Source organism: Hippocampus bargibanti, linkage group LG06 (assembly GCF_051943395.1).
Source record: "Hippocampus bargibanti isolate YZ-2025 linkage group LG06, ASM5194339v1, whole genome shotgun sequence".
Taxonomy (NCBI): domain Eukaryota; kingdom Metazoa; phylum Chordata; class Actinopteri; order Syngnathiformes; family Syngnathidae; genus Hippocampus; species Hippocampus bargibanti.
This window is the reverse complement of record NC_142739.1, coordinates 28,279,127-28,306,171: the sequence shown is the minus strand read 5'-3', so window position 1 is coordinate 28,306,171 and position 27,045 is coordinate 28,279,127. Positions and strand designations below refer to the sequence as shown.

General features: G+C 41.8%; 1 protein-coding gene across 2 annotated transcripts in view; it reads left to right on the top strand.

The window, feature by feature from the left end:
- Nucleotides 1-546: 546 nt before the first annotated feature.
- Nucleotides 547-27,045, top strand: part of pou2f2b (POU class 2 homeobox 2b) — a 70,009-nt gene continuing 43,510 nt past the window's right edge. For both annotated transcript variants that reach the window (XM_088998889.1, XM_088998890.1), the window contains exon 1: nt 547-3,384. In XM_088998889.1, coding sequence (XP_088855015.1) covers nt 3,285-3,384 — 100 coding nt within the window. In that variant the 5' untranslated portion in view covers nt 547-3,284. The remainder of the gene's footprint in view (nt 3,385-27,045) is intronic.

Here is a 27,045-nt window from a genome sequence, read left to right as displayed (position 1 = left end):
GGGAGAGCCGCCATGAAGCCCGGCTCGTCCACTGCGGGACATTTTTCTTCATTAAGGCCGCTTTGGCTCGGAGCACATCCGCAGGAGCCAAATCCAGAGACCCCCCCGCCCCCTACTCCGGGTATCCATTTTTATACCGTCCTGCCTGTTCGGTGATAATTCCATGAAAATCGTCCCATCATCGAAACCGGAGGCCTGCAGGAAGGACGGAATCGGAGTGGCAGCACACGCTGGCTCATTCCGATCGATCCCCATTCCCCCCCCCCACCGACCTCTCCCCCCCCACGTATTGACTGTCATGTTTAAAGTATAGATTTTTCTATTTAAAAATCTATATGAACAATAATCTGGCGTGTAAGCGGCCGGCGTTGACTGATGCCGGACGGTAATTGACGGTGTGTAAGGTGGCAGGCGAGGGAAGGAGGAGGCTGCTGATGCAAGCGATGTTTCGGGTGGTGACCCCCATCAAGGAAGAACCCCCAATGCATGCAATTTTTCCCCCAAAAGGTCAAGCAGACAAGGTTTTCTTTTTTTTTTTGGGGGGGGGGGGGTGGTGCGTAGAAAATATATAATTCATAAAATATATTTTTATTTGATCTATTAAAGGACAACCGACATCTCCGGACAAGTTGTGTCCATAATTTGTAAAATGGCTTCAAATGACTTCTACTGAGCGTATTTTACAAAGATTCCACCGCATATCGCTATATTTTACGTTTTAAGACTCGCGCTGAATATTCAGGAAGTCTTGTTTTTGAGTTGGTGATGAGTCCGTACGTGACGTCACTACAGGAACGCCCCTATACGGAAAAAAAAGACGCATTGTAGCGGTCCTTCCATCACGTCAATGTATTTTTCTATAATGTTTGGTCTGGGGACCTCATGTTGCACCCAAAAGCCGCCAGAAGAGGGCTTCCAAGCTCCATATAAGGAATTTATCAGGCCGTGGAAACGGAGGTGGCCACAGGAGGTCGCCATTTTGTGCCTCTTTTTCGGTGAGAAATTTCCCCTAAATGTTGCCTCAAAATGACAGGGAATAACTTCTTTAATTGATTGCAAACATGTATGCTTTCCTCTTCAGAACTATTTGAATCATATTCATAACTGGATGTGTAACAGGATTGGGTTGGATTTGCCTTTATAAGAAAGCACTCATTAATCTTGTATATATGTTTAAAAAATACATCTAAAATCAAATTTGGTGTATTTAGGTCAATTAAAAATATAGATTAAATTTGATGATTCATCAGTGGTCCAAAAAAAACACATTTTTAAATTTAACTTCAAAATTTAAATGGAAAAATATCTGACATTGATATATACTGTAAATACGGCGCATATATACGTGCTCTATGAATTCATTTTTTGAATACATTCATTGTCGAAAATTCTTTCAGGTATTCACATTTGCTTACTTTTTAATTGTTTATCATTAATAATGACGCTTTAGAATAGAAACAAAAGGTATCGGTACTTTGGTAGTCACAATTTGGTTTCCGCTTATCATCAAATGCCAAAAAAATAGTGTAATGCACTAATTAATCTTGTATATGTTTAAAAAAAATACATCTAAAATCAAATTTGGTGTACTTATGTGAATTAAAAATCTAGATTAAATTTGATGATTTATCAGTGGTCCAAAAAAACCCACATTTTTAAATTCAACTTCAAAATTTAAATGGAAAAATATATGTACTCTAAATACGGCGCATGTATACATGCTATATGAATTCATTTTTTGAATACATTCATTGTCGAAAATTCTTTCAGGTATTCAAATTTGCTTACTTTTTAATTGTTTACCAATAATAATGCTTTAGAATAGAAACAAAATGTATTGGTACTTTGGTAGTCACAATTCGGTTTCAGCTTATCATCACATGCCAAAAAAAATAGTGTAACGCACTAATTGATCTTTTATGAGTTAATGCATATAAGGTCAAGCAAGATGGACGTCTTCATTATGAACTGATATGTTGCATTCAATGACTCGTAATGCTTGAATCTCTGGTGGCTTATTCACGGCGGCGAGATAAGTTAATTGCGTTGCATGCTGGGGGGGGGGTTGCCTTTAGGCAGCACCGTGGCTTCCTATATCGGGACGCAACCCCCCTCGAATGTACTGATCACGACTGGCATCATTATAGCCTGTATTATTAAAAGTGGTTGAAAAGGGGTGTTGGTTGGGGAGGGGGGCTAAAAATCGATACAGGATACCTTTTGCAGCGCTCGTGAAAACGAAGGAGATGGTTGGGGAGGGGAGAGAAGGGGGCAGGGGGATGGCTGTGGGGTGGGGTAAGGCGGTGGGGGGGTCTGTGGTGGGTGGTGATGTGTGAGTAGTAGCGGCTCCTGAGCTGCTTCAGTGTTGCAAGGGAGTGCTCCGGTGTGGCAGATCGCTACAATCGTGCAAGGGAGGCGGGTCGAGTGAGCTGGCTGCTGCATACCGGGAGGGGGGGGGGTGAGCTTCTTCATGAAAAAAATATATATTGAAAAAAGAAAAACAAAACAAATAAGACTCGAAAGAGACACACACACAGGCGGATGGACGAAGTGTAAGTTGTTTTTTTTCCGCCCCTCGGGTCGATCTTCACGTTGGTTGTTGTTAGTCTATCGATTGATTGCGATTTAATTACACGGGGGTAAAGGGGGAGGGTGTGGGGGGGGCGGAGATTCGGGTACGAGCGTTGTACTTGTACGTGCGCGCTCTCGGATACGTGCGCGCCTTTTAATTAACAACCCGGCGTATTTCTCGACGGGTTTGTTTAAAGCTATCTTAAAAAAACGAATGTATTTCCAAGTAAAAGTACGCCAAATAAAAATAGCTCTCAGCCAAATATAACCAAACAGAAAGACTTTTATCTCCAAGTGTCATTATTAATCACACGAATGTCATTTTCGTGTCACCTTTTGTCTTTATTCAAGCTAATAACCAAAGCTAATCCCATTAGCAGCCAAGCGACGGCATTTTTACGCCTTTTGATAAGATTTACGTCACGGGATTCACCTCCAGGGGCCTCGAAAAACAATCGTCTTTGTCTCGAGCCAACTTTTCCTCTCGTCTATCCGTCCGTGTGGCGTCCTAGCAGGTTCTATGCACATTCACGCCGGCTTAAGTCAATAAAAGTGCAGAGGGAGGGCTTCATGTGTACGCACCAAGCGGCGAGCCGTCCACGCCGAACCGCCTCCCGAAGCAACGACGAGACTCCGGCGGGGACCGAGTTCACCCCGGCACTTCCGCGTTCGAAGCCGAGCCCGAAGAAAGAAGCCCAAGCCGGAGGAAGATCATGTTTGTCCCCCTGCCGGTGCCGTTCGTCTTTCAAAGAGCTGCTCCGGACCTCAGCGCCTGGCGTCTCAAGTCCCCCCTGGCTCTCCGCTCCAACTCCGGTAAGACGCGTTGACTTCTCCCCCCCCACAACTCCTCCATTGCCGACACCCCCCACCTGCCAAACCAGCCCTCTTCCCCGCGGTTGTGACATATCCGCCCCGCCTCGGTAGCTCGGTCGCTCCCTTTTCTTCTTTCGGCTCTCCCTGTGAAGCGCGCCCGTGCTTTCCTTCTCCTCCACTGGCTCAACCTCCGCGTCTCTCCCCGACTAGACTCTCGACAGGCAGGGAATATTCATGCCAACTTATCGATCCTCCCGGAGATCGATTCCTCGGGCGGCTGGAAGCGAGCGCGAGGGGGAGATAGTGGAAGTGTAGCTCGGAGGAGGATGAGAGGGGGAGTAAATGTCCTGTTTGCCTCTTTTATATGATGTTGTGTTTATTTAGGCTTTTCACGGGTGATTTTGTTCACCTTGTGTGCAACATTTTGGTTTGGTGGGTGATGGCGTTCTCGCTCTTGTTCCCCGAGACGCTGTTGGGATGCTAAGCCGGGGATGAGTGCATTGAAGCGGCTTGTGTCAGGTGGTGATGGTAGTAGGCTGGAGCTCCATGAAAAGGACGTATAGTGGTGTGTGTGTGTGTGTGTGTGTGTGTGTGTGTGTGTGTGTGTGTGTGTGTGTGTGTGTGTGTGTGTGTGTGTGTGTGTGTGTGTGTGTGTGTGCGCGGAGGGAGGAGGGAGGCAACTAGCGTGTCCCCTTTTTTTGCCCCCAGTGAGCTATGGATGCATTTGTTCTCTTGAATATATGAAAATATATATTTTCTGCATTTGATAAGAATTTTTGACAGGTAGATGTCAAGTGGGCCAGACCTTGAAATTATACCATACATGCTATAAATAACCAAAATACCAAAGCATTTTGAAAACACACCAAGCACAAAGGTTTCCCATGGATCTCTGTAAAAAATATGACGTGGTCCATTTTAAATTGAAGATTCTATACTCCTTCTCCGCTTGGATAATGTCATTTTGGCTAATGAGGGTGTTGAAATCGCAGTTGAAAAAAAACACCCGTTTTCATCTACGTTGATCGAAACAGCACCACTCTGTCCCCTAGTGGACAATCCTTCAATTGCGCCGCATTAAAAATATGAATTCCATGTCGTTTGTGCATTTTTTCCCACTTTTAAATTATCCTGCGGGCCTGATCAAACCTTCTTGGGGGCCGATTCCGGTTCGCGGGCCGTATGTTTGATACCCCTGCTCTAAATCAAGGTTGTCAAACTATTTTTTTGCCGTGTGCCACATTGTAATTACGGTTTCCTCTCAATGGCCGTAATGCATTTGGGGAAGCCATTAGAACGTTTCATCTCCTCCACGTTACATTTGAGTGCACAACACATTAATGAATAATTAGTTTTCAAATTTGAAATAAAAAAATGACTGTTATTGTGGTTTACATATGACAATTTGACATTTTCGTTTGGACTTTAGCGAACAGCCCATTTCCAACGGAGCTTGGGCGCCACCTTGTGCTTTTTCTGGGACGCTACATTGGAATCCAGACGTCTCGAATTGAGATGGAAAGACTTCTTTAATCGATTGCAAACATTGATGCTTTCTTCTTCAGAACTATTTGAATCATATTCATAACTGGATGAGGAACAAGAAAGCATCTTCTCCGAATCTGAACTCTCTGAAGCCATTGTTTTGATTCTGGAGCAGGGCAGTTTGTGACGGTGTATCCTTGCGTGACGTCACGAACAAGGGGGGCGGGACTTTCTGAATCTCATTTTCTTCATTAAGCTCATTTTGTGGCAGTTTTGGGACACTTTAAGTCATTTTTATTGGTGTTTTGCATTTGACAAAAAATACCAGCCTGCGTGGTTTGGGTATTTTAGATGCTATAAAACGTTTTTCTGATGTCAGTTAGGAAACAAAAAAATGGTGTCGGTTGTCCTTTAAAGGGCCAGGCACACCCCGCCCCGCCATCCCACCAAGATGTGACAGCTCACCTCTCATTTCCAAATCACTTGAAGCATATTTGATTCGGAGTGCACCGGGCGTCACGGCCGGTGACAGTGATGAGATAGGTGGGGGTGGGATGAGGGTTTGAACCATATTTCTCAGTGTAGATGACTTGAGGGGATTGGGAGACGCGGGGGATGGGTAGGAGAGCCCCGAAAGGAGCAAAACCGGGGAAGGAAGAGAAATTTTGGCCCTGAAAAATTGCCAATGTCAAAGGGAGATAAAAAAAATAAAATAGATGCAGTTTGAGAAAGCGGGAGAGAGCAGAGGACAAGGTGAAAAATGAGGAGGGGGTTGGAAAACCCAGTTTGAGCTGAAGAGGTGAAAGGAGAGCGTCAGGTGATCCGTAACGTTGGAATAATCGGGCCAAGCGATGCCATGTAGATGACGGACGGGATAAGAACGTTTCATAAAGACTTTGGGTCTGAAACGGGGCAACAAGTGGCCGGTCGTTGTCATTGAAAATAGCTTGAAAAATGAGTCGAGATCTGCGGGGCTCTCGACTGGAGCGCCCACTTTACTGATTTCTACGCCCGGTAGTGCCTCCTTGACTCCTTTGACTCTGAGCACTGCAGGTTCAGGGGTCACGCTGGAGAGCGCTTGACTCGGCCTCACCTGAGCCTTCATGACCCTTCCACCTCCCTGACGCCCCACTTGTGTTTTCGCTCTTTCATGTCTGAATCGGCCTCGAGCATGGCCGGTTCTCATGAAACAGATGGACCATCGTATGTTATTCGAACATCCATGTTTTTCTTCACCTGCCCAGCTTTAACCGATCCGGCCTTTTGTTCTATTTTTAATGGCGTTGTGTCTGTAGTCAAGTGCTTTACGCAGCCATCAGTATTAAGCGCCGTATGAAAGTTTAATGGGACACGCAGGGTAACCCGCACGGTGCGGAACCCGATGATGATACGCTGGGACGTCACAGACCTTAGATGGGTTCATTTCAACTTCTGTTACAGCCCATTAAACGCCATCTTCTACCATTCACCTTTCAATGCCCCCATACCGTGCGTACATGCTAACGTTTGTGGGCCGTTCATTGCTCGCAACAGCTCATCGTGTGTTCTTGTCGGTGGATGAGTACACCAGAGAAAACCCGTTTTATAACCTTCCTGAAGGAAGATACTTAATGATTGGAGAGGGCGGGGTTGTCCAGATTTTGTGATATATGCCCAAAAAATGTACATTTAATATGAATACCTGCTTTTGATATTTTAGGTCTGGTAGCAGTGCCTTGGTGTTTTATGCGTTTTTGTTGAGGCATCTGACGTTACTGCCGTTTGGCGCCTTCATACAAAAAAATTAAATTCAATTTTATGTGAGCATCATCCATCTGTCATCTACACTGTCTGATTGGATTGGATTCGCCTTTTTTAGTCTTGCAGTGGAGAAATTTACATTTCACATCAGCAAATTTCTGAAAGGAAAGGAAGAAGTAGAAAAACAAAATACAGGAGCTGCTGTCAAGGCAGCCACTCTTGAGGCGCCATCTTGAAGTCAAAACAACAACAAAAAACTAAATAACAATATTATGACAACACAAAATACACAGTCATTCAATCTTAAGCACTTTCTGAGCCCTCTTTGTTGTCTGAAGCAGTTATAAATGAAAGAGGAGAGGATCAAAGCGTCCTTTTCACCAGTGGATCAGGGACATCATGATGCAAGGCGCACGTCTGCTACAAGCTAAATGTTGAAAGCAAAAATGAAACTGGAGCATCCATTGACGAAAAGTGACTGTCTCACATTTCCCGTCCCATGTAAATTCGCTTCAATTCCAAGCCGCGACACATTCCACATACACATCGGCATTTTTTTTCCTGATGGTCAAAATGTTTTTTTCTGATGGTCAAAACGGTTTTGAATAATGCTTTATTTTGAAGGTTTTAGTGTTCCTTGGACAGTAGCACTCATTCAAAGTTGGTCTTTGATGGACCCTGAAATGTCCACTTCAAATCAATGTGAGTCTGATTTTGTGTCTTTTTAGCTCTGGGTTTTTGGCACTTTTTTGGGGGGATTCGACGCATGATAGACACACCAAATTTTCATGTCGCCAAATGAAACTGGCACTGGTTTTTCAATTTAGCTCCAATGGGGTGAAATTTGGCGTGTTTGTATGCGCCATTTTTTGTTCTTAAATTTAAGACAACCCCTCAAGATGCACTTTTGTGGATTTTTGTACGGGCGATAGTCCACGTGGCGAATGAATGAACGACGCAGGCACGGATTGGTCCATCGTAAGGGGATGGGGGGGTGGGGGGCGTTGTAGCGGGGAGGGCCGCATGCCAGTCGCAGTGTTAACATGATTGCAAATGACAAAATGTCAACCTGGGTTTGTTAGCAACATAATGGGGAATCAATAGACGCGAAAAAAGATGTCAATACTACATGCTTTATTGCATTAAGCTACCTCTCTCCTTCTGCGTAGCCACCCCACTACTCTTCTAGCACCCCCCGCAACCCCGCTCACTCCTCGTCTCGCTCGCTGTCACAGTACGATTCTCTCCTTCGCTGCAATTAGATTGCGAAATATGACTACGAGAGCAGAATGATGGCGGAATGCTCCGCTGGCTAATGAGCTTTCGGTTCTGCTCTTTGCGTACATTAGGACGAGATATCGACCGCCGGTGGGGCCAAACTTGCTGATATACGGTTCTTCTGGTCTGTATCCATCTTCCATTTTATCGAAGATAGACTGCGATTTTGTCACAGGTTCACAGTTGAGACTTGCCGGCGTTGTATTTACATCTGCAGGGGGATCACTTATCACGTTAAGCTAATTATTTTGGTGATTGTGTTTATTTTCCTTATAGATTGCCATTTTTCGGATTCTGCTGTCGGCTTCATTTATTTTTTTCATTTTTTTACTCATTCACTGCCAGAGCATATGCAAAAATGTGTCTAATCCAGTGCCAGGGTTTTTGGCATTGTCACTTTAATTCCAGGACCACCAGACTTATTGACTTTTAGGACGATGTCAACATTCAAGTCATCATAAGAAACCTTAGACCAGGGGTGTCAAAGTCGTTTTTTGCCGCAGGCCACATTGTAGTTATGGTTTCCTCTCGAGGGCCGTTATGAATTTGGGGAACCCATTAAAATGTTTAAATCCATTCAAATATTACATATAGACCACACTGCAAATTAATGAATAACTCGTTTTCAAATCTGAAGTCAAGAATAATGACTTTTATTGTGGTTGACATCCAAAAATATGAATTTTTGGCTCAGATTTTAGCAATCATCATGGAATTTAACAAGTTTGATTTGCTTTCGCGGGCCGAAAAAAATGATGTGGTGGTTTTTTGCCGAAGGCCACATTGGAGTTCTGGGAAGCCGATAGAATGTTTATTTTCAGATTTGAAAACAAGTTATTCATTATTTTATTGTGTGCAATTGTGTGCTGTGATATTACATATAGAGTGCACAAAAAAATTAATGAAGAACGAGTTTTCTAATTTGAAGTAAAAAATAATGACTGTTATTGTGGTTCACATATGACAAATTGTATTGTTGAGTTTGGACTCCAGCAAGCGTCATGGAATTTTGCAAGTTTGATTTGCCTTCGCGGGCCGAATAAAATGATGTGGTGGGCCGGATTTGGCCCCCGGACCTTGACTTTGACACCTGTGCCTTAGACACTCTTCTTTTGTCATAAATAATGAGTTAATTACTAAGTTATATGGGACTGGCGTTATCTTAGCTTTAAATGGTGGCGGCTGTCCAAAATACAATGCTATACATACATATTGATTTTCATCGGGGGAAAAATAGTTAATTCCTAAATTATATGGGTCTGGAGTTATATGAGCTTGAAATCAGGGTGGCTGTCCAAAATACAATGCAATACATACATATTGGTTTATATAGCGCTTTAACAACAGCTGAAGCTGGAACAAAGTGCTAACATGGAAAAAAGGGGGAAATGCTGCCCCCTTATGGAAGGGGAAAACATTGCCAGAGGTCTGGCCGGCGCTTTATCGGCACCCATACAAGAAAAAAACCTGATCTAATTTGGGAATGGCGCTCTACGTCATATTCCCGAATAAATAAGTCAATGGCAGTGAATGAGTTAATGAAGGTACAAATTATATTTGATAGAATAAGATATAGATAACTAATCGACCGATTTTAGAAGCGCTTCATCGGGTGAATGAATAATCCGTCAAGCCCTTATGCTACGCTTGCTACTGCACTTCACATCTGCATTAGCGGCTGACATTTTTTGGCAGAATTTCGTTGGATAAAAATTGGCTAACAGATTATCCAGTCGGGGGGGGGGGGGGGGGGGGGGGGGAATAAATAAAAAGCCCCGAATAGATGCACAGCCATTTTTTAATGTAGCTGACCTCCAAAATGGGAGCAGGACGGGAATAAGGGCTAACACACTAGTTAGCGGGCCAGCATTTTTTTTCGATAGGAGTGGGACTCGGATGTCACCCCTCTCGTTATCGTTATCAGACACACCTAAAAACATTTAATTTACTCAAAAAAGACTCAAGAATATTGTAATTTGCATTTATGTTTTTCATGTCTGTGTATGCAAGCAGTTCTCGTGGCTTTATTACTGTGATAGCTCGATATGAATAAAGATGTATTGTATTGTATTCCCTTTAGCATCGCTTGTAGTGCAATTGAAAATACTACGTTGTTTAGCTGCGAGCTGTTTTTTTCCACTTCCACTATTTTTGTATTAATATCTGTTGGCTAACGATTGGCTAGCTAGCTAGCTTTCTATCTATTTGAGTTACGTCCGGGTTGAGTGAACGGTGGCGTGTGTGGCTGCTGCTGCTCACCCACAGAAAGAAATTATCGTGTGACTGTAAAGTGACCTTGAGAGTTTTGAAAGGCACCTAGAAATGAATTTATTATTATTATTATTATTATTATTATTATTATTATTATTATTATATCTGTTGTCTGTTAATAGATGATGGACATCCCCTTTTTTTGTTCATTCTTAAACGCCGATTCTTTGCTGCTGCTCACGTTCACGTTTGTCCAACTAGCACCATTCAACAGACTTTGCAACCCCCTTTTAACGCCGTCTGCGTTTACCCCTTTAACGGACGTGCGCTTTGCACCACGATGTGTGGCTAATGTACTATTAATGCTGATAAGGTCCCACAGCTCATTAGCGGCCGCGAGCGTTTATTGAGTTTCTCCAGACCGCACACGCGCCTGCATCAACCACTAGCATATTAATAACCGCTACCGAGCGGTGACCTTTCGCGCAAACACTTTGCTTGCATCCGAACTGGCGGCGTTTTGCCTCTCGCGGTTGCATTAGCGCCCGCGCGCGAGAGCGGTAATTTGGGTTAGCCGCATCCAGTGAAATACAGCATTAGTCCTAATCATGGGCCACTTCATCAGACCTATCACTTGAAGAGCACACGCACAGGGCCGAAAATGGACTCTGTGTGTGTGTGTGTGTGTGTGTGTGTGTGTGTGTGTGTGTGTGTGTGTGTGTGTGTGTGTGTGTGCTTGCAGGCAGTTAATCAACACATTAGCAGGAATCAACACATTCCAAGTCCCCGCCTCCATTCCCGGTATTGATTTATAGCTTTTCGTCTCTCGCCTTCACTCACATCCAAATAACGTAGACGTGTGGCCAACTGGAAGCATCCTTGACCTCTAAGGGGGTGGTGGATTGGGGGTGGGGGGGTCCTGCTTGGTCGGTGGTGACCCTGCTTGATCAGGACTTTGAGTGGGCTTCACCACACGCTACCAATCAAAGGCTGGAAAACCAGGTTTTGAGCTCCTGCTGGTTGTTGACCATTCGCTTAGTTTATTTTGGTGCTTGTTGTCATCAACACAGGAATGCGTGAGTGGCGGGGTTGTGCTATAACAATTTTGGTGACTGGTTTTGGCTTTTTTTAAATAAAAAAAAATACGTTATTTATTTAATCATCGATTTATTTATGTATCTGTTTATCCATTATTCATTTATTTATTTACTTATCCTGTGACTGTAAATTATCCTTGAGTTTTGAAAGGCACTGAAATAATTTCCATTCATTTATTCATTCATTTATTTATTTATTTATTTATGTATTTATTTATTTGTGTATTTATTTATTTATTTATTTATTTATTTATTTATTTATTTATTTATTTGTGTATTCATTCGTTTATTTATTCATCTATTTATTTATTTATTCATCCATCCATTTATATATCTAATTATTTATCCATATTTTTATTCAGTTAGTTATTCATCCGTTTATCCATTTATTTATTTATTCACCCATTTATCCATTAATCCAATTACCCATCTATTCATTTTTTTATGTATTCATCCATCTGTTTATGTATTTATTTATTTAATTTTTTTAGTTATTTATCCATTTATCCATTGATCCGTTTATCCATTTACCCATTTATTCATTTATTTATTTATTTATTTATTCATCCATCTATTTATGTATTTATTTATTTAAAAATGACTAAGCCTGATATATGCCGCCATTACCAGTCATTGTTTTTTGTTTTTAAATCCCGGGTCAATATTAAAAGCAACCCACAAAGTACCTCCAGAATAAAATATGAATATAAACTGTACACCTTTTTAGTACACTCGGTTAACATTTCTGTGACGATGGGCAACAAAATTATCCAACTTCCTGTTTGCTTCCTGTTTGTTTTCTGAGGCTTTTTTTAATAGAATTTTATTTTGTATTTTTGTATTTTTTTTTTTTTGTCCCACAAACTATTTCTGGAGTACCTTTCATTGATAAAAATCATAACGTCCTTGACAATAATAATTTCAAAGTGACGTGAAACAGATAATACTAAAACCCTTTCAACTAAAAGCTGAATTGAAACTTTTATTCCCTCATATGTGTCCACCAAATCGTCAAAAAGGTGGTGACCCATTTAACTCGTGTGTACTCTTTGGTATTTGACTCAGCATGATTCAGATTTCATCTTTGTTTTACTCCCTGGTGCTTTGTACTATCTTTGTGACTGCTTTATTTCTTGTACAGTGAGACCTCAACTTACAAACACCTCAACTTACAAACTTTTCGTCTTACAAACGTCAAATTTATGAAAATTAAACCTTATAATAAGCACTATTTTTATAATACACACCCACCACGGCTGGCGGAGTGATCTTCGGCGGAAGCACACGACCGAACAGCACCAGCGGTTAAGTTACCAACAGTCCTTATGGAAGGTGACTCTCCTTCCATAAGCCATCTACGACCATCAAAAAGGTAAATAAAACTTTATTTTACAGCACAGTTTATTTCTTTAATTAGTCGTCATGTAATGCGCCTCTCTTTCCAAACAGCAATTCCCTTTGACCTTCGACCTCCAACGGCATTCCATCAAGCCATAAATGACCATCACAAACGTAAATAAAGTGACTTTATGATACAATGCAGTGTATTTCTTTCATTACAATACAATAATAGCACATTTATTATACATAAAATAAGGTATGTTGTGTGTAGTTTTAAGGCTTATTTAGTTGAAAAGTATATTTTATGGAAACCCGGGAACGGATTATTCCCATTTTAATGGTTTCCTATGTGAATTTTTTTTTTGAGATACACACTTTTCGCCTTACACACTCTGTCTGGGAACCAATTAAGTTTGTAAGTTGAGGTCTCACTGTATATGATAGCTATCCATGTTAAGCGCTTTGTTTCAGCTTCAGCTGTTGTTGAAGCGCTATATAAATCAATATACTATATTGTATTGTATTGTAAGTGCATTTATCTATTTCGGGGGGATCTGGGGGGGCGTATTGAAGTTCATGTTTCGTCTTGAACTTGTCCGATATTGTCCAAGAGTCACTCCGGCGGCATCCGTGTTCTCCCTGTCGGATGGACCTCATTTGTTTCTTCATAACAAAAGCTTGAAGGTCCCCGACGGTCATTTTTGCCAACAGCGCGCTCATAAACGTGCCAACAATCAGTTTTACTAGCCTCGTGTCAATTTTTTGGGGGGAGGGGGGGGGGACGTTGTTGATTGCAGCATGCTGTCACCTCTGGCACCCCACTCATGTGCAAGTACATTTAGCTAATAAAAAAGCCCAATAAAACCCCGAGGTTTGATTGGGTGTCTCCCCTTAGCCCGGCAGAGCGGACGGCTAAATCAAGACCCCCCCCCCCCACCGCAACCGCCCGCCTACCCCATTTCATTTAACTGATAAGATTTATGGTAATGAAGGTGTCCTATTAACCTCTGGGTTTCCACTGCTGTCCTTCACGGTGAGGGAGGATGAGAGTCGCGCTAGGCGATTGTAGCAAAGGTAGCTCATGTTCCTCTCTTGGGATGCTAACATGCAGACATACACCCCCCCCCCCACCCCCTCACTCACAAAAATAACCACCCAAAGCAGCTCAGGTCTTTTGAGAGGGTTGACTACATGTTTAATCTCCCTCCACTCGTCATTGTACTGTTTCTTTAAGTCACAGGTGTCAAAGTCAAGGCCCGCGGGCCAAATCTGGCCCGCCACATCATTTTTTTCGGCCCGCGAAAGCAAATCAAACTTGTTAAATTCCATGATGATTGCTAAAATCTGAGCCAAAATGTCATATTTTTGGATGTCAACCACAATAAAAGTCATCATTCTTGACTTCAGATTTTTGAAAACGAGTTATTCATTAATTTGCTGTGTGCTCTATATGTAATATTTGAAGGGATTTAAACATTCTAATGGGTTCCCCAAATTCATAATGGCCCTCGAGAGGAAACCATAACTACAATGTGGCCCGCAGCAAAAAATGATTTTGACATCCCTGCTTTAAGTCCTCCGTCCTCTGTCCTTCCTGCTCTCCATCCTCCTTTTTGTGGCAGGAGGCCTCTGTTGTGAAATTAATCTGCCGTACTTGACCACCTTTTCGCCCGCTAATTCTACTTGTTCAGGCTCTCCTACATCCTTTTGTCGGCTGCTGCTAACTTTGATTTGGAAAAGAAAAAAAAAGAGGTACACATAGCAACCTTTGTGTGGAAGAGGATTAGGGCCAATGAAAAAAAAAAACTACATTTAGCAAGATTATCACTTTTACCTCGGAATTTTCAGAATCAGAATCATCTTTATTGCCAAGTATGTAGAACACACAAGGAATTTGTTTCCGGTAGAACACGCTGCACTAGTATCATCATCAAAAAATTAAAAAAGAGACACTATACAGTTCTAATTGGGTTACTGTTTGAAGAGTTAATGGCTTGGGGGAAGAAGCTGTTTAAATGTCTGCTGGATTTGGTGCTCATGGATCGGTAGAGCCTGCCTAAAGGGAGTAGCTGGAAAAGGTGGTGGGCAGGGTGCAGAGGGTCCAGTACGATTTTCCTTGTTTGGATTGTTGCAGTGTGCAAGTCTTCGAGAGTGGGTAGGGCCTTGCCATTTTTTTTTTTCCGCCGTCCTAACTGTCCGTTGTTTGTGGGGCCCCCCGAACCAAACAGTGATGGAAGAACACAGGATGGATTCAATGACAGCCGTGTAGAAATGTCGTAGCACCAAAATGCAACTTTCCGCCATTTTTTTTTTTTCACCGTTCCACCCACCGGGCTCAATCCAATAAAAAAACATATTGACACGCCATAGGGTTAAATGTATGTTGAAAAAGTAGGAGGGGTGACAAGCGTCCCCTTGCTTCTGTACCGTCCCTTTGTCTGCTTGTAAAAGAGGGAGGCACAATTGGGGGAAGGGGCTTGGGTATGAGAGGGGTGGGGCATCCAAGGAATGACTAAGTGACCTGTCTTCTTTCTTTTGACGTGCTCATGTTCTGTCCGTTTTGCCCCTGGACCCCCCCCCCCCCTCTCGCCGCTTTCATCCTATTTCGTTCCCCCTTTTTTTTCAGCCTGGTTAAGTCGCCATGGCTGTTGGCCTCTCGTGCGCCCCCCCCCCACCCCACCCTCCGCGTCCTTGCACAGTCGCTGTCTTCTTGCCAAAGTGTCCGCAAGACACATTAAGATCCATAAAAGCCTAGTTTGTGGTGGCACAGTGCACAAAAGTGACTTGAAATGAGCCAGTGATTACCCCGCAACATGGGAGAGCGAGGCAACCGAGTGGCCAGAATAGTGTGAGACAAGGCCACGGCGCCTTCTTGCGCCCGTCCGTCTCTTTAAAAGAAAATGGAAGAGGAAAACTAATATTTGTTTGTCTCTCCCTAAGAGCTAAAAAGCCTACCTGAGTGCCGGAGGGGGCGACGCAAAAGTTGCAAAAAAAAATGTTCCTCCGCCCTCCCCTTTGGCCGTCACCCCTCCGCCTAATTGGCCACATGCTGCCTTGAGTGACAAGTGTAATCATCAGGCAAATTATAAAAGGGGGAGGAAGGAAAAGGGGGAACGGCAGAAGGTAGTTTGGGGGTGGTTGAAAGGAAGCGCTTTGATCAAACATAAAGATGGAGGGCCCGGGAGTCCAAACAGACGGAGCGACACGGTCACCTGCTGTCCGCACACCTGCTGCTTCGCTGTGCCGCGACATGAAGCGGCACGTTCGGCTGCCTAACCGCGTTCGCCCGCTAATGGCAAATTCTCATGTAAATGGCGTTCGATTTGGTCGTGGCGTTTTCTCACGACGCAGATGAGCACAAGCCGGCGAAGAAAATAGAATAATAATACAGTGAGACCTCAACTTACGAACATCGAAATGCAGATAAACATTGAATACTACTACTACTACTAATAATAATAATCATAATAATCATAGTGCCTTTCAAAACTCTCAAAGTCATTTTACAGTCACAGGATATGTTTTTCTGTGGGTGAGCAGCGGCAGCCACACGCGCCAGCGATCACTCAGCCCGGAAACAATTCAAATAGAAAGAAAGCTACTTAGCTAATAGATAGCTATCGAGATAGCAAGCTAGGTATATACTGCATATAATAGATTGCTGATGGATAGCTAATAAATTGTCTAATAGATAGCTATTGAGATTGGTAGCTATCTAGCTATATAGCTAACAGATAACTAAAAGATGCTAAATGGATTTTATTGTTTGTTTGTGTTTTTTTTTGTCACTTTGGGTTGTTGTGCGTCTTGTGGAAAACATACGGATTTTTTTCAGGCTAATCCAATCCAAAAGGTTGCACAAAATAAGCACTTTTCATGAAAAAAAAACGGTTCTGGATTTGGGAAAAATTTGGGGAACAAAAAAAAAATCGTTATTTGTTACTTAAAATGGACACTATCAGCTAGCTTGTTTGACCAAACACTTTTTGTCGTTTTGTCAATTACAGTAAAGTCTCGTTATATCGATATCGGATATATCGATAGTCCTGGTTATATCGATACTATTTCTATGCACGCACGGAGAAAATTACATGCAAACAGGGTCGGATATATCGATAGTCCCGGTTATATCGATATTTTTTCGGACTCCCTTGAATAACGATATAACGAGACTTTACTGTACTTCCCAAAATATCCCCCACCACCTAACATAGCTTCTATGCCATAAACCGCTCTTCCGTTTCTATTTGGAGACACTTTGTTAGCGCCAGCAGACGCTATCGCCTGCCTGCGCGCTAATGAGGTTTACGGTAATTAGGAGTGCTGATGAAGCACTTTGATTCCTCGGTCGTGGCGGTGTGCTCATTAGCGGCGAGCTAGCGGCGGCTTCAGTCACATCCTATTAGGCGGCTCAGTGTACACTCTGAATCAGGAGCGAGAGATTAAGCAGAGATGGACAAAAAAATACACACGCACGCACACACGCACACACACACACACACACACACACACACACACACACACACACACACACACTACTAAATTGGGTAAAGTCCACAATGCTCTCACTACTATAAAAAAGTTTGTTGACCAAAACTCCCCTTTAACTACATTTAAAAAAAAAAAATCAATTAATTAGAGTGTTGCATGATGCGTGAAGAAGTCGCTTTAAAAGTCACTTTCAAGACCACGAAACCGGGTCGTGATACTCGCGCGCAGATGTCACATGCCACCAGGCCACACCCATTAAAGGCACAACAGCCATGCAACAGGGCGTACTATTTTCTATACATGTTTTTTTTTTGTACATAAAATACATGTGTAAACTCATTCGCTGCCCATCCCGATTTTGTTCGAGTTTTGTTTTGTTATTGTGGAGGGTGCCGATAAAGTGCTGGTCAGACCTCTGGCAATGTTTTTCCATTTAACAAGGGGTCAGCATTTCCCTTTTTTCCCATGTTATCGCGTTGTTATAGCTTCAGCTGTTGTTAAAGCATTATATGAATCAATATGAATGTATTGTATTTTGTACAGCCGCCCCCATTTCAAGCTCAGATAACTCCAGACCCATATAACTTATGAATTAACTTTTTTTTAATTAAAGAAGAAAATCTAAGGTTTCTACCGCTGTATTGAATGTTGAATTGTTGTAGTCCTAAAACTCAATAGTCTGTGGTTCCTGGAATTTTAGTGAAAATGACAAAAACCCTGGCACTGGAGTGGTCACAGTGTCATTTGTCAGTGAATGAGTTAGTGTATTTTAATGAGTTGAAATATTTGTAAAGCTTTTATTTATTTATTTATTTATTTATTTATTTGTTCATCTGTCTATTTATGTATTTATTTATGTATTTATTTATTGATTCGTTTATTCATTCATTCTTTCATTCATTCATATGTCTGTCTATTTATTTATTCATTCATTCGTCTATTTGTGTATTTATAAATATGTTTGTATTTATTTATTTATTTATTCATTAATGTATTTAATGTTGTATTTGTCTATCAATGTATTTATCTATCTGTATTTATTTATTTATTTATTTATTTATTTATTTATTTGTAGATTTATTTATTTGTAGATTTATTTATTTGTTTGTTTGTTTGTGTATTTACTTATGTGTTTATTTATTTAGTTATTTTTCCGGATAGTCTCCATTGTCGAACAAACGTTGGTAATGGAATGTATCCCTACCCAACGTTGATTAGAGTTACATTGACTTTTTGAAAGCTTAATTTCACCAACGGTTTACCCACTTTCCTTCATAACAACCCCTCCCCCCAGGCTGCTTTTTGTGTGATGGAGTGATTATTGAGGACGTGACTCTCGTGTTTAACGCCGCTTGATGAAGTCCGCTTTTGTCCGTCTGCGCTAACCTATCGCAACCGGGACAGCGCTTATAGCAAAATCAATACGCACAATTCGAAGAGCGACCTAACCATCGGGAGGGAGGCCAGGATGAGTAGGTGTGTGTCTGTGCGTGTATTGATAGATAAAGCCGGAAGACCAGAATTGGGAACGGGTGCGACCCGGAAGGGAATATGTACACTTGACCCCTCGCCCCCACATCCCCCTCCCCCGCTGCTGCTTGAGTGTTACGGCTCGGGCGTAAATCAGCGCATTCATATTAATGGTTGTTCCGGCCGAGTGGAGCTCCGTGTATGTGCATGTGTGCGATTGTTGAAGACAACCATGCCGAACCGGTGTTTCCTGTACAGCGGTGAAAAATCTCACAATTGTTACCAACATATAGATTTTTTTACTGTATATATTTACAGCAATAAGTATCTAGCTACAATATGCTAGCTTTTGCTTTTCCACTCTCTAGCGATGAGTTGCGCTAAAGCTACGACACAGTATCAAACCTTACCCCTTGTAGTTTTGTATTTTTTTGTATACAGTGAGACCTCAACTTACAAACACCTTAACTTACAAACTTTTCGTCTTACAAACGTCAAATTTATGGAAATTAAACCTTATAATAAGCACTTTTTTCATAATACACACCCACCACGGCTGGCGGAGTGATCTTCGGCGGAAGCACACGACCGAACAGCACTAACAGTCCTTATGGAAGGTGACTCTCCTTCCATAAGCCATCAACGACCATCAAAAAGCTAAATAAAACTTTATTTTACAGCACAGTTTATTTCTTTAATTACAGTCCTCATGCAATTCCCTTTGACCTTCGACCTCCAACGCCATTCCATCAAGCCATAAATGACCATCACAAATGTAAATAAAGTGACTTTATGATACAATGCAGTGTATTTCTTTCATTGCAATACAATAGCACATTTATTATACATAGAATAAGGTATGTTGTGTGTAGTTTTAAGGCTTATTTAGTTGAAAAGTATATTTTATGGAAACCTCGGAACGGATTATTCCCATTTTAATGGTTTCCTATGGTATTTTTTTTTTGAGATACACACTTTTCGCCTTACACACTGTCTGGGAACCAATTAAGTTCGTAAGTTGAGGTCTCACTGTATTTTCATACCTGTCAACCTTGGCTAATAGCTGCCCTTATAAATGATTACAATTACCATATAAACGTTGTAGTACGCCATACATTATTTGAAATGATAAAAACACGCTAACACAAGCAAAAATTCAGACAGTTTATGCTTTTATGTATGTGTAAGCTCTCAGTCGTATAGGAGTGGTCCATCGATGAAAAGATTTCTTCAGCCGTCATCTGTACTTCTTTGAAGGTGTCGGACATTTTGCTCCTCATCCGAGAAGCTTTGTCACCACACAAAAATTTTGCTGGTAGCATGTCCATTAGGGATTTATGTATAGGGCCAGACCTATCAGCAAAATTTTAGACATTAGGGATATATATAGGGCCAGAGCTACCAGCAAAATTGTCATTCGCTGACGAAGCTTCTCGGATGAGGAGCGAAACGTCCGACACCATCATAAAAGTACAGATGACGGCTAAAGAAATCTTTTCATCGTTAATGCTTTTATCAATCTGACTGTACGCAATGTTAAAAAAAAATATGATTGACGATTATTTTTGCTGGTTGACCGTGACAATAATAGCGATCGGCGGCAGCATTGTCGTTGGCTACCAACAGTTGAGACCAACTGGATTTCAGCCCAAATGGTTCACAATGTATTATTTTTTTCCCCGTATAAAAGTTTTAGTACGCCGTACATTATTTGAATTGATGAAAAAAAAACGTAGAAAATACAGGAAAATGTATGAGTTGGTATGTTTTAAAATGTTGTTTTGTCATCACCTCCTCGTTGCATTTTGCACACACTCATGGCTGATAACGATGCACTCTAAAGCCGCCACGCTTTAGTTAATCTTTAGGGTTTGATTTTTGGCCGCGTTGTTCGCTAGCTAAATACATGTTCCAAAATGGATAACTTAATGGCAGAGAAAGGGGCGACTCCGCGGTTATCTTCGTACCCGTAGAACATATTTACCAAACAAATCTCTGTGGTTTTTGAAAAATATGTCTCGGCTGGGGAGACACCATTTTTAAGCGGGGAAAAAAACTGGAAGCGCGAAATGGTGCGAAGATGACTGGCGGCAGAAGAGGGGACACTGCGAAGGAATAGAGTTGTAGAGTGTGAGAGAAGCACAGCTGGGAAATGAGAAATGCAACCTCCTCCCCCACTTCCATCCATCCTTCTATCCATCCATGCACCTTAAACATGCACACTCACACACACACACACACACACACACCAGATTCCCATCTCTTTATCCTCCCCTCAGGAAAGAAGGGATAGCGGTGAGATAGGAAGAGACCTAGAAGGGGGACAGATAGTCGCATTAAAATTCATGCGTCCCTCCCTCCCTGGCTATTTTTTATTTATTTATTTCTTTATTTATTTATTTTCCCCTGCTGAAAATCAATAGTGTTTACTATGAATGAGTGCAAGAGTGGACAACAGTGGTGCCAGGGGGGACAGAGAGACAGACGGAAGGAGAAGAAGAAGAAGAAGAGGAGGGGGGGGTGATGGAGGCTGGGTGACTTTATTGCAACGGGCAGAAACACCAGAGGCCAAGGTTAAAGACCAGCTGGGGCAGTGAGACAGAACAAGAGACGCACTAAGTAAATTCAGCTGTCTTGTAAAACAGACAGAGTGCCCTCCCGTAAATGCATATCACGCCAACGGGCTATCATAATCACGGCATATGAATCACAGTCCAAGCCACCTCGTAATTACCCGACTTTACCGGATCCGCCACCCCGACCACCAACCCCCCCAAACCCGGATGCCCTTCACGAGAGACATACACCCTTTTTTTCTGCGTAATACTCACTGAATTAGATCATGAAATCATAATCCACCAATTGTTATCATATTTTCCGGTGTATAAGGTGCACCCAAAAGCCTTGATTTTCTTCAAAAGATGATCCAGCGCTTTTTCTGTGTAGTAATATTGAGCCGCAACAGTTCTCGCAACTGCTGTCAGCAGTTACTGACTCCGTTTCCCCTTTTAGAAGTAGTGCGTAACCCTAGCCTCTACTGTCACACCTTGTAAGGCTGAATACCTTATACAGGTAACATCTCGAAAAAAAAATTCCCATAGGAAACCATTAAAATGGGAATAATCCGTTCCCGGGTTTCCATAAAATATACTTTTCAACTAAATAAGCCTTAAAACTACACACAACATACCTTATTCTATGTATAATAAATGTGTATTGTAATGTAATGAAAGAAATACACTGCATTGTATCATCAAGTCACTTTATTTACATTTGTGATGGTCATTTATGGCTTGATGGAATGGCGTTGGAGGTCGAAGGTCAAAGGGAATTGCTGTTTGGAAAGAGAGGCGCATTACATGACGACTGTAATTAAAGAAATAAACTGTGCTGTAAAATAAAGTTTTATTGACCTTTTTGATGGTCGTTGATGGCTTATCCATAAGGACTGTTGGTAACTTAACCTCTGGTGCTGTTCGGTCGTGTGCTTCCGCCGAAGATTACTCCGCCAGCCGTGGTGGGTGTGTATTATGAAAATAGTGCTTATTATAAGGTTTAATTTTCATAAATTTGACGTTTGTAAGACAAAAAGTTTGTACGTTGAGGTCTCACTGTACTTTTTTTACATTATACTCTCTTATGAGCTGATATTAGTTTAAATACTCTTTATTGTTTCTTTTAAAAAGTGCAATCTGTAGTGGTTGTAAATTATTTATTCAATTTTTAAATTAGAAATATCTTTGGGTCGCAGAATGGATTCATGACATTTCTATTCATTTCAATGGGAAATGATTTGAGATGAGTGTTTCAAAGAAGGAATTCAGAAACTCTTAAGTCAAGGTACCACATGACAGTCATTTGAATGTCGCAATACTAATGTGGGAGTCATAAACATACAGATTCCATCCATTTTCTGATCAGCATCATCCTCACAAGAACGCGCAAACTCCGGGATCGAACCCATGACCTCTGTACTGTGAGGCGGATGTGCTAACCACTTAACCAACGAGTCGCCAAACCACCAGATATATGAAAAAGTTGCGAATGTTAAAACAAAACAAAAAAAACGCACACACCTCCACCTCTTCCCCATTTGCGTCGTGTGCCCCCCGCCTCCCCTCACCACGCAAGTGTCAGCAAATTGTTTTCTGTCTCCCTACTTGTTTTTGTTTAGCCGCCACGCGCTCACCGTTGAGCCTAATGTATGTAACGCTCATACGTGGCCCTTGTCCTTGGGCATGGCGAGCCGACCAGGGGCCGGGAGGGGCTTGCGATGCGGTGTATATATTCAGGCATCTCATGCATTATGGAAAGTGCAGGTGAGCGAGAGCGAGCGGCCGCTACGTGCCCAAAGTTCAGGGCCGATCTCGACCGCGGCCCTTTTGTCATTAGCATAGCATCACCATTTCAAATCGGGCTGTCAAAAGCCGACACATGTTTTATTCAGCGACTGATATTGATCACGTTATGCATACATACAAATCCGTGGCGCATACCCCGAGCGAGCGCGGGCCTTTGAGATGCTAACGATGCCACTCGCTTGCATCACCGCGGCGGAGGTAGTTTATGAAATATCTTGACGCAAAGTATTTCCACACGTGCGGACGTGTTTGGAAAAATACATTTGGTCTTCACGTTCGGAGGCTTTCAATTGTGTGGCTTTATAATCTGTCATGGCTTTTAGCTAGGCCTGAACAATTAACTCATTCACTGCCATTCACAAATTTGGAAATTGAAAGTATGACTTAGAGCGCCATTCCCGAATTTGTTCGGGTTTTGGTTTTTCTTGTTTGGGTGCCGATAAAGCCATGGCCTCTGGCGATTTTTTTTTTTTCCTTTCCACAAGCGGCAGCATTTCCCTTTTTATGATACAATGCAGTGTATTTCTTTCTTTACAATACAATAGCACATTTATTATGCATAGAATAAGGTATGCTGTGTGTAGTTTTAAGGCTTATTTAGTTGAAAAGTATATTTTATGGAAACCCGGGAACGGATTTTTCCCATTTTAATGGTTTCCTATGGGATTTTTTTTTTTTGAGATACACACTTTTCGCCTTACACACTCTGTCTGGGAACCAATTAAGTTCGTAAGTTTAGGTCTCACTGTACAAGTGTGTATCTCAAAAAAAGATTTCCCATCGGAAACCATTAAAATGGAAATAATCCGTTCCCGGGTTTCCATAAAATATACTTTTCTACTAAATAAACTTTAAAACTACACACAAGATACCTTATTCTATGTATAATAAATGTGCCATTGTATTGTAATGAAAGAAATACACTGCATTGTATCATAAAGTCACTTTATTTACATTTGTGATGGTCATTTATGGCTTTATGGAATGGCGTTGGAGGTCGAAGGTCAAATGGAATTGCTGTTTGGAAAGAGAGGCGCATTACATGACGAATGTAATTAAAGAAATAAACTGTGCTGTAAAATAAAGTTGTATTGACCTTTTTGATGGTCGTAGATGGCTTATGGAAGGAGAGTCACCTTCCATAAGGACTGTTGGTAACTTAACCTCTGGTGCTGTTCGGTCGTGTGCTTCCGCCGAAGATCACTCCACCAGCCGTGGTGGGTGTGTATTATGAAAATAGTGCTTATTATAAGGTTTAATTTTCATAAATTTGACGTTTGTAAGACGAAAAGTTTGTAAGATAAGGTGTTTGTAAGTTGAGGTCTCACTGTATATAAAAAACAAAACTGCAAAAAACAACAAAAAAAAAACATGATGAATGTCTTTCTTTTCAAATTCATTGTCGCCGTCGTCTACCAAAAACATTGTCGAGGTCATACCGCGGTTGCTAACTTTCCATCCACCCACCGCCCGTCCTCCAAATCCACTCTTCCAACGTCTTGTCTGTCGACGACCTCCGTCCGCCTTGGCCCATTAAGAGCCGACACATCACTTTAAGAGCTTTTCTTTGTCCATCAACATGTTTACCCTCTGTCAATATTCCTCTCTGTGTTAACTCCCCCTTTTCACTCGTGTTATTGTTAACCGTGGCGGGCTGTGCTAAATCTCCCGCGGTCTTTGCGAGGTCACAGCGTAAAGGCTGGCGAGGCGAAATGTAGCCGCGATGAAGCGTGCCTTCTTTTCACGTGATTTCCTCAAATGAGACACAACGAAGTCCTTCCATTTATTGGGGAATTGAAAAGTGTGCCGTGGAGCGCCATTACCGAATTTGTTCGGGTTTTGGTTTATCGTGCGGGGGTGCAGATAAAGCGCTGGTCAGACTCTGACAATGTTTTTCCCTTCCTTGAGGAACCAGCATTTGCCTTTTATAATAATAGTAATAATAATACATTTCATTTCTAAGCGTCTTTAAAAACTTTCAAGGTCACTTTACAGTCACAGGATATGTTTTTCTGCGGGTGAGCAGCGGCAGCCACACACGCCAGCGTTCACTCAACCCGGAAGTACCTCAAATAGATAAAAAAACTAGCTAGCTAATAGATAGCTAATAATAAGAACAATAATACGTAACTCAAATAGATAGAAAGCTAGCTAGCTAATGTATAGCTAATAATAACAATAACACGTAACTCATATAGATAGAAGGCTAGCTAGCTAGCCAATAGATAACCAACAACAATACATTTCATCTACAAACCAGAAACTACATCGACCCGCAGGAAAAAGGCACTGTATCTTTTTATGCAAAATATATTTTTGTCCATGCTAGCGTTTTGTTAGAGCGCTATATAAATCGAAATGTATGTATCATATTGTATTTAGTCCAGCTTCCCCCCATGTCAACCTCAGATAACTCCAGATCCATATAACTTGGGAATTAACTCTTTTTTTTCTGATGAAAGAAGAGAGTCTATGGTTTCTTACGCTGAATTGAATTTTTATGTAGTCCTAAAACTCAATATTCTGCAATTTGAGTGAAAATGACAAAAACCATGGCACTGGAGTGGACACATATTAGCACATTGTCTGGCAGCGAATAAGTTAAAACTTTGATCAACCCTTCGTTGACCAACCGCCTAAAACCCTCGGATTATATTTATTTCTTTCGTTTTCGCTGACGTTGATCCGTTTTGTCCGGCCGCCTCCCTCTGGTCCTGTTCCCTTAGCGACTGTTTCCAAGGTGCCCATTGCCAAGGCCATCGGGGTCCAGTGATGTCACACATGCATAATTCTACACCTATAGTACTACTCTCTCCATTCTGTCCCCCTCCCCCTTCAAAATAAAACAAACAAAACTAAAAAAAAAACAGACACTTCGGTCAATCCCCTCCCAAACCTTTTTCACTTTGCCGGATCGAATTTGGTAGGGATGCCAATCATGAATATATCCACAAAATGTCCCAAGAAGCAGGAAGTAGTTTATTTTGCTTGGGACATGCAATTTTTTTGGGGAGTAATTTTGGCCATTTCCTGGCAGGGGTTCTTCTACAAAAGCAAATTTGCTTGAGCCATTTTTGTCAGATTGAACAATCAAAACCAGACAAAGGTCTTCACTTAATTGTGAGCAATTTTACCGATTGCATTTGGCTGCAGCGCAAGAGCAAAGTTTGCCAGTAAATAAAACAACAACAAAACGTTTGTGTAAGCTCCCAGTCGTACAGAAGTGGTCCATCGATGAAAAGGTTTCTTCAGCCGTCATCTGTACTTCTTTGAAGGTGTCGGACGTTTCGTTTCTTATCCAAGATGCTTCTTCAGCGAACTAAAGTCTTACTGGTAGTATCGGCCCTACCGGTAGTATTGTTCTTAAGGAACAATCAATGGAGCTGCAGGAAGTAGTCCTCTGCTCCCCCCAACTTGAGAGCAGGGAGCTATCATAGCAGTGTCCGGCACCGCCATGTCTGGACAGTAGGGATATACAGTAAAGTCTCGTTATAGCGATATTCATTGGAGTCCGAAAAAATATCGATATAACCGGGACTATCGATATATCCGACCCTGTTCGCATGTAATTTTCTCCGTGTGTGCAGGACCCACAGAATAGCTTTTTAAGCGACTTTCAAAGCTCTCAATGACACTTTAAAACTTAACCCATATGGAAAATGCAATTTTAAATAGGTGGGTTATGAGATGGGATTTGAAAGTGGGAAGAGAATCGATGTTACGAATTTTGGGAGGAAGTGAGTTCCAGAGTTTGGGGCAGAGCAGCTGAAAGCTCTCTCCCCCATCATGCTGAGACGGGCAGGGGGGTCATACAGAGGTGCAGGGAGAAAGAGGATCTGAGGGAATATCGATATAACCGGGACTATCGATATATCCGACCCTGTTTGCATGTCATTTGTCAAAAATTTCCCCGAAATCTCCGTCACTTTAGCGCGAATTCTATCATTGCATAGTTTCAAGAGTAAGAGGAGGCAAATAGTATCGATATAACGTTGAGAATGAGAGTTTGTTTTTATCGGGACTATCGATATATCCGATATCGATATAACGAGACTTTACTGTATTTTCAAACTTTTTCCATATATAAGGCGCACCGGAGTATAAGGCGCACCATCAATGAATGAAAAAGGTTTTCCAAATATAATATACAAATATATTTTAAAAAATCCAAATACAGTAAAGTCTCG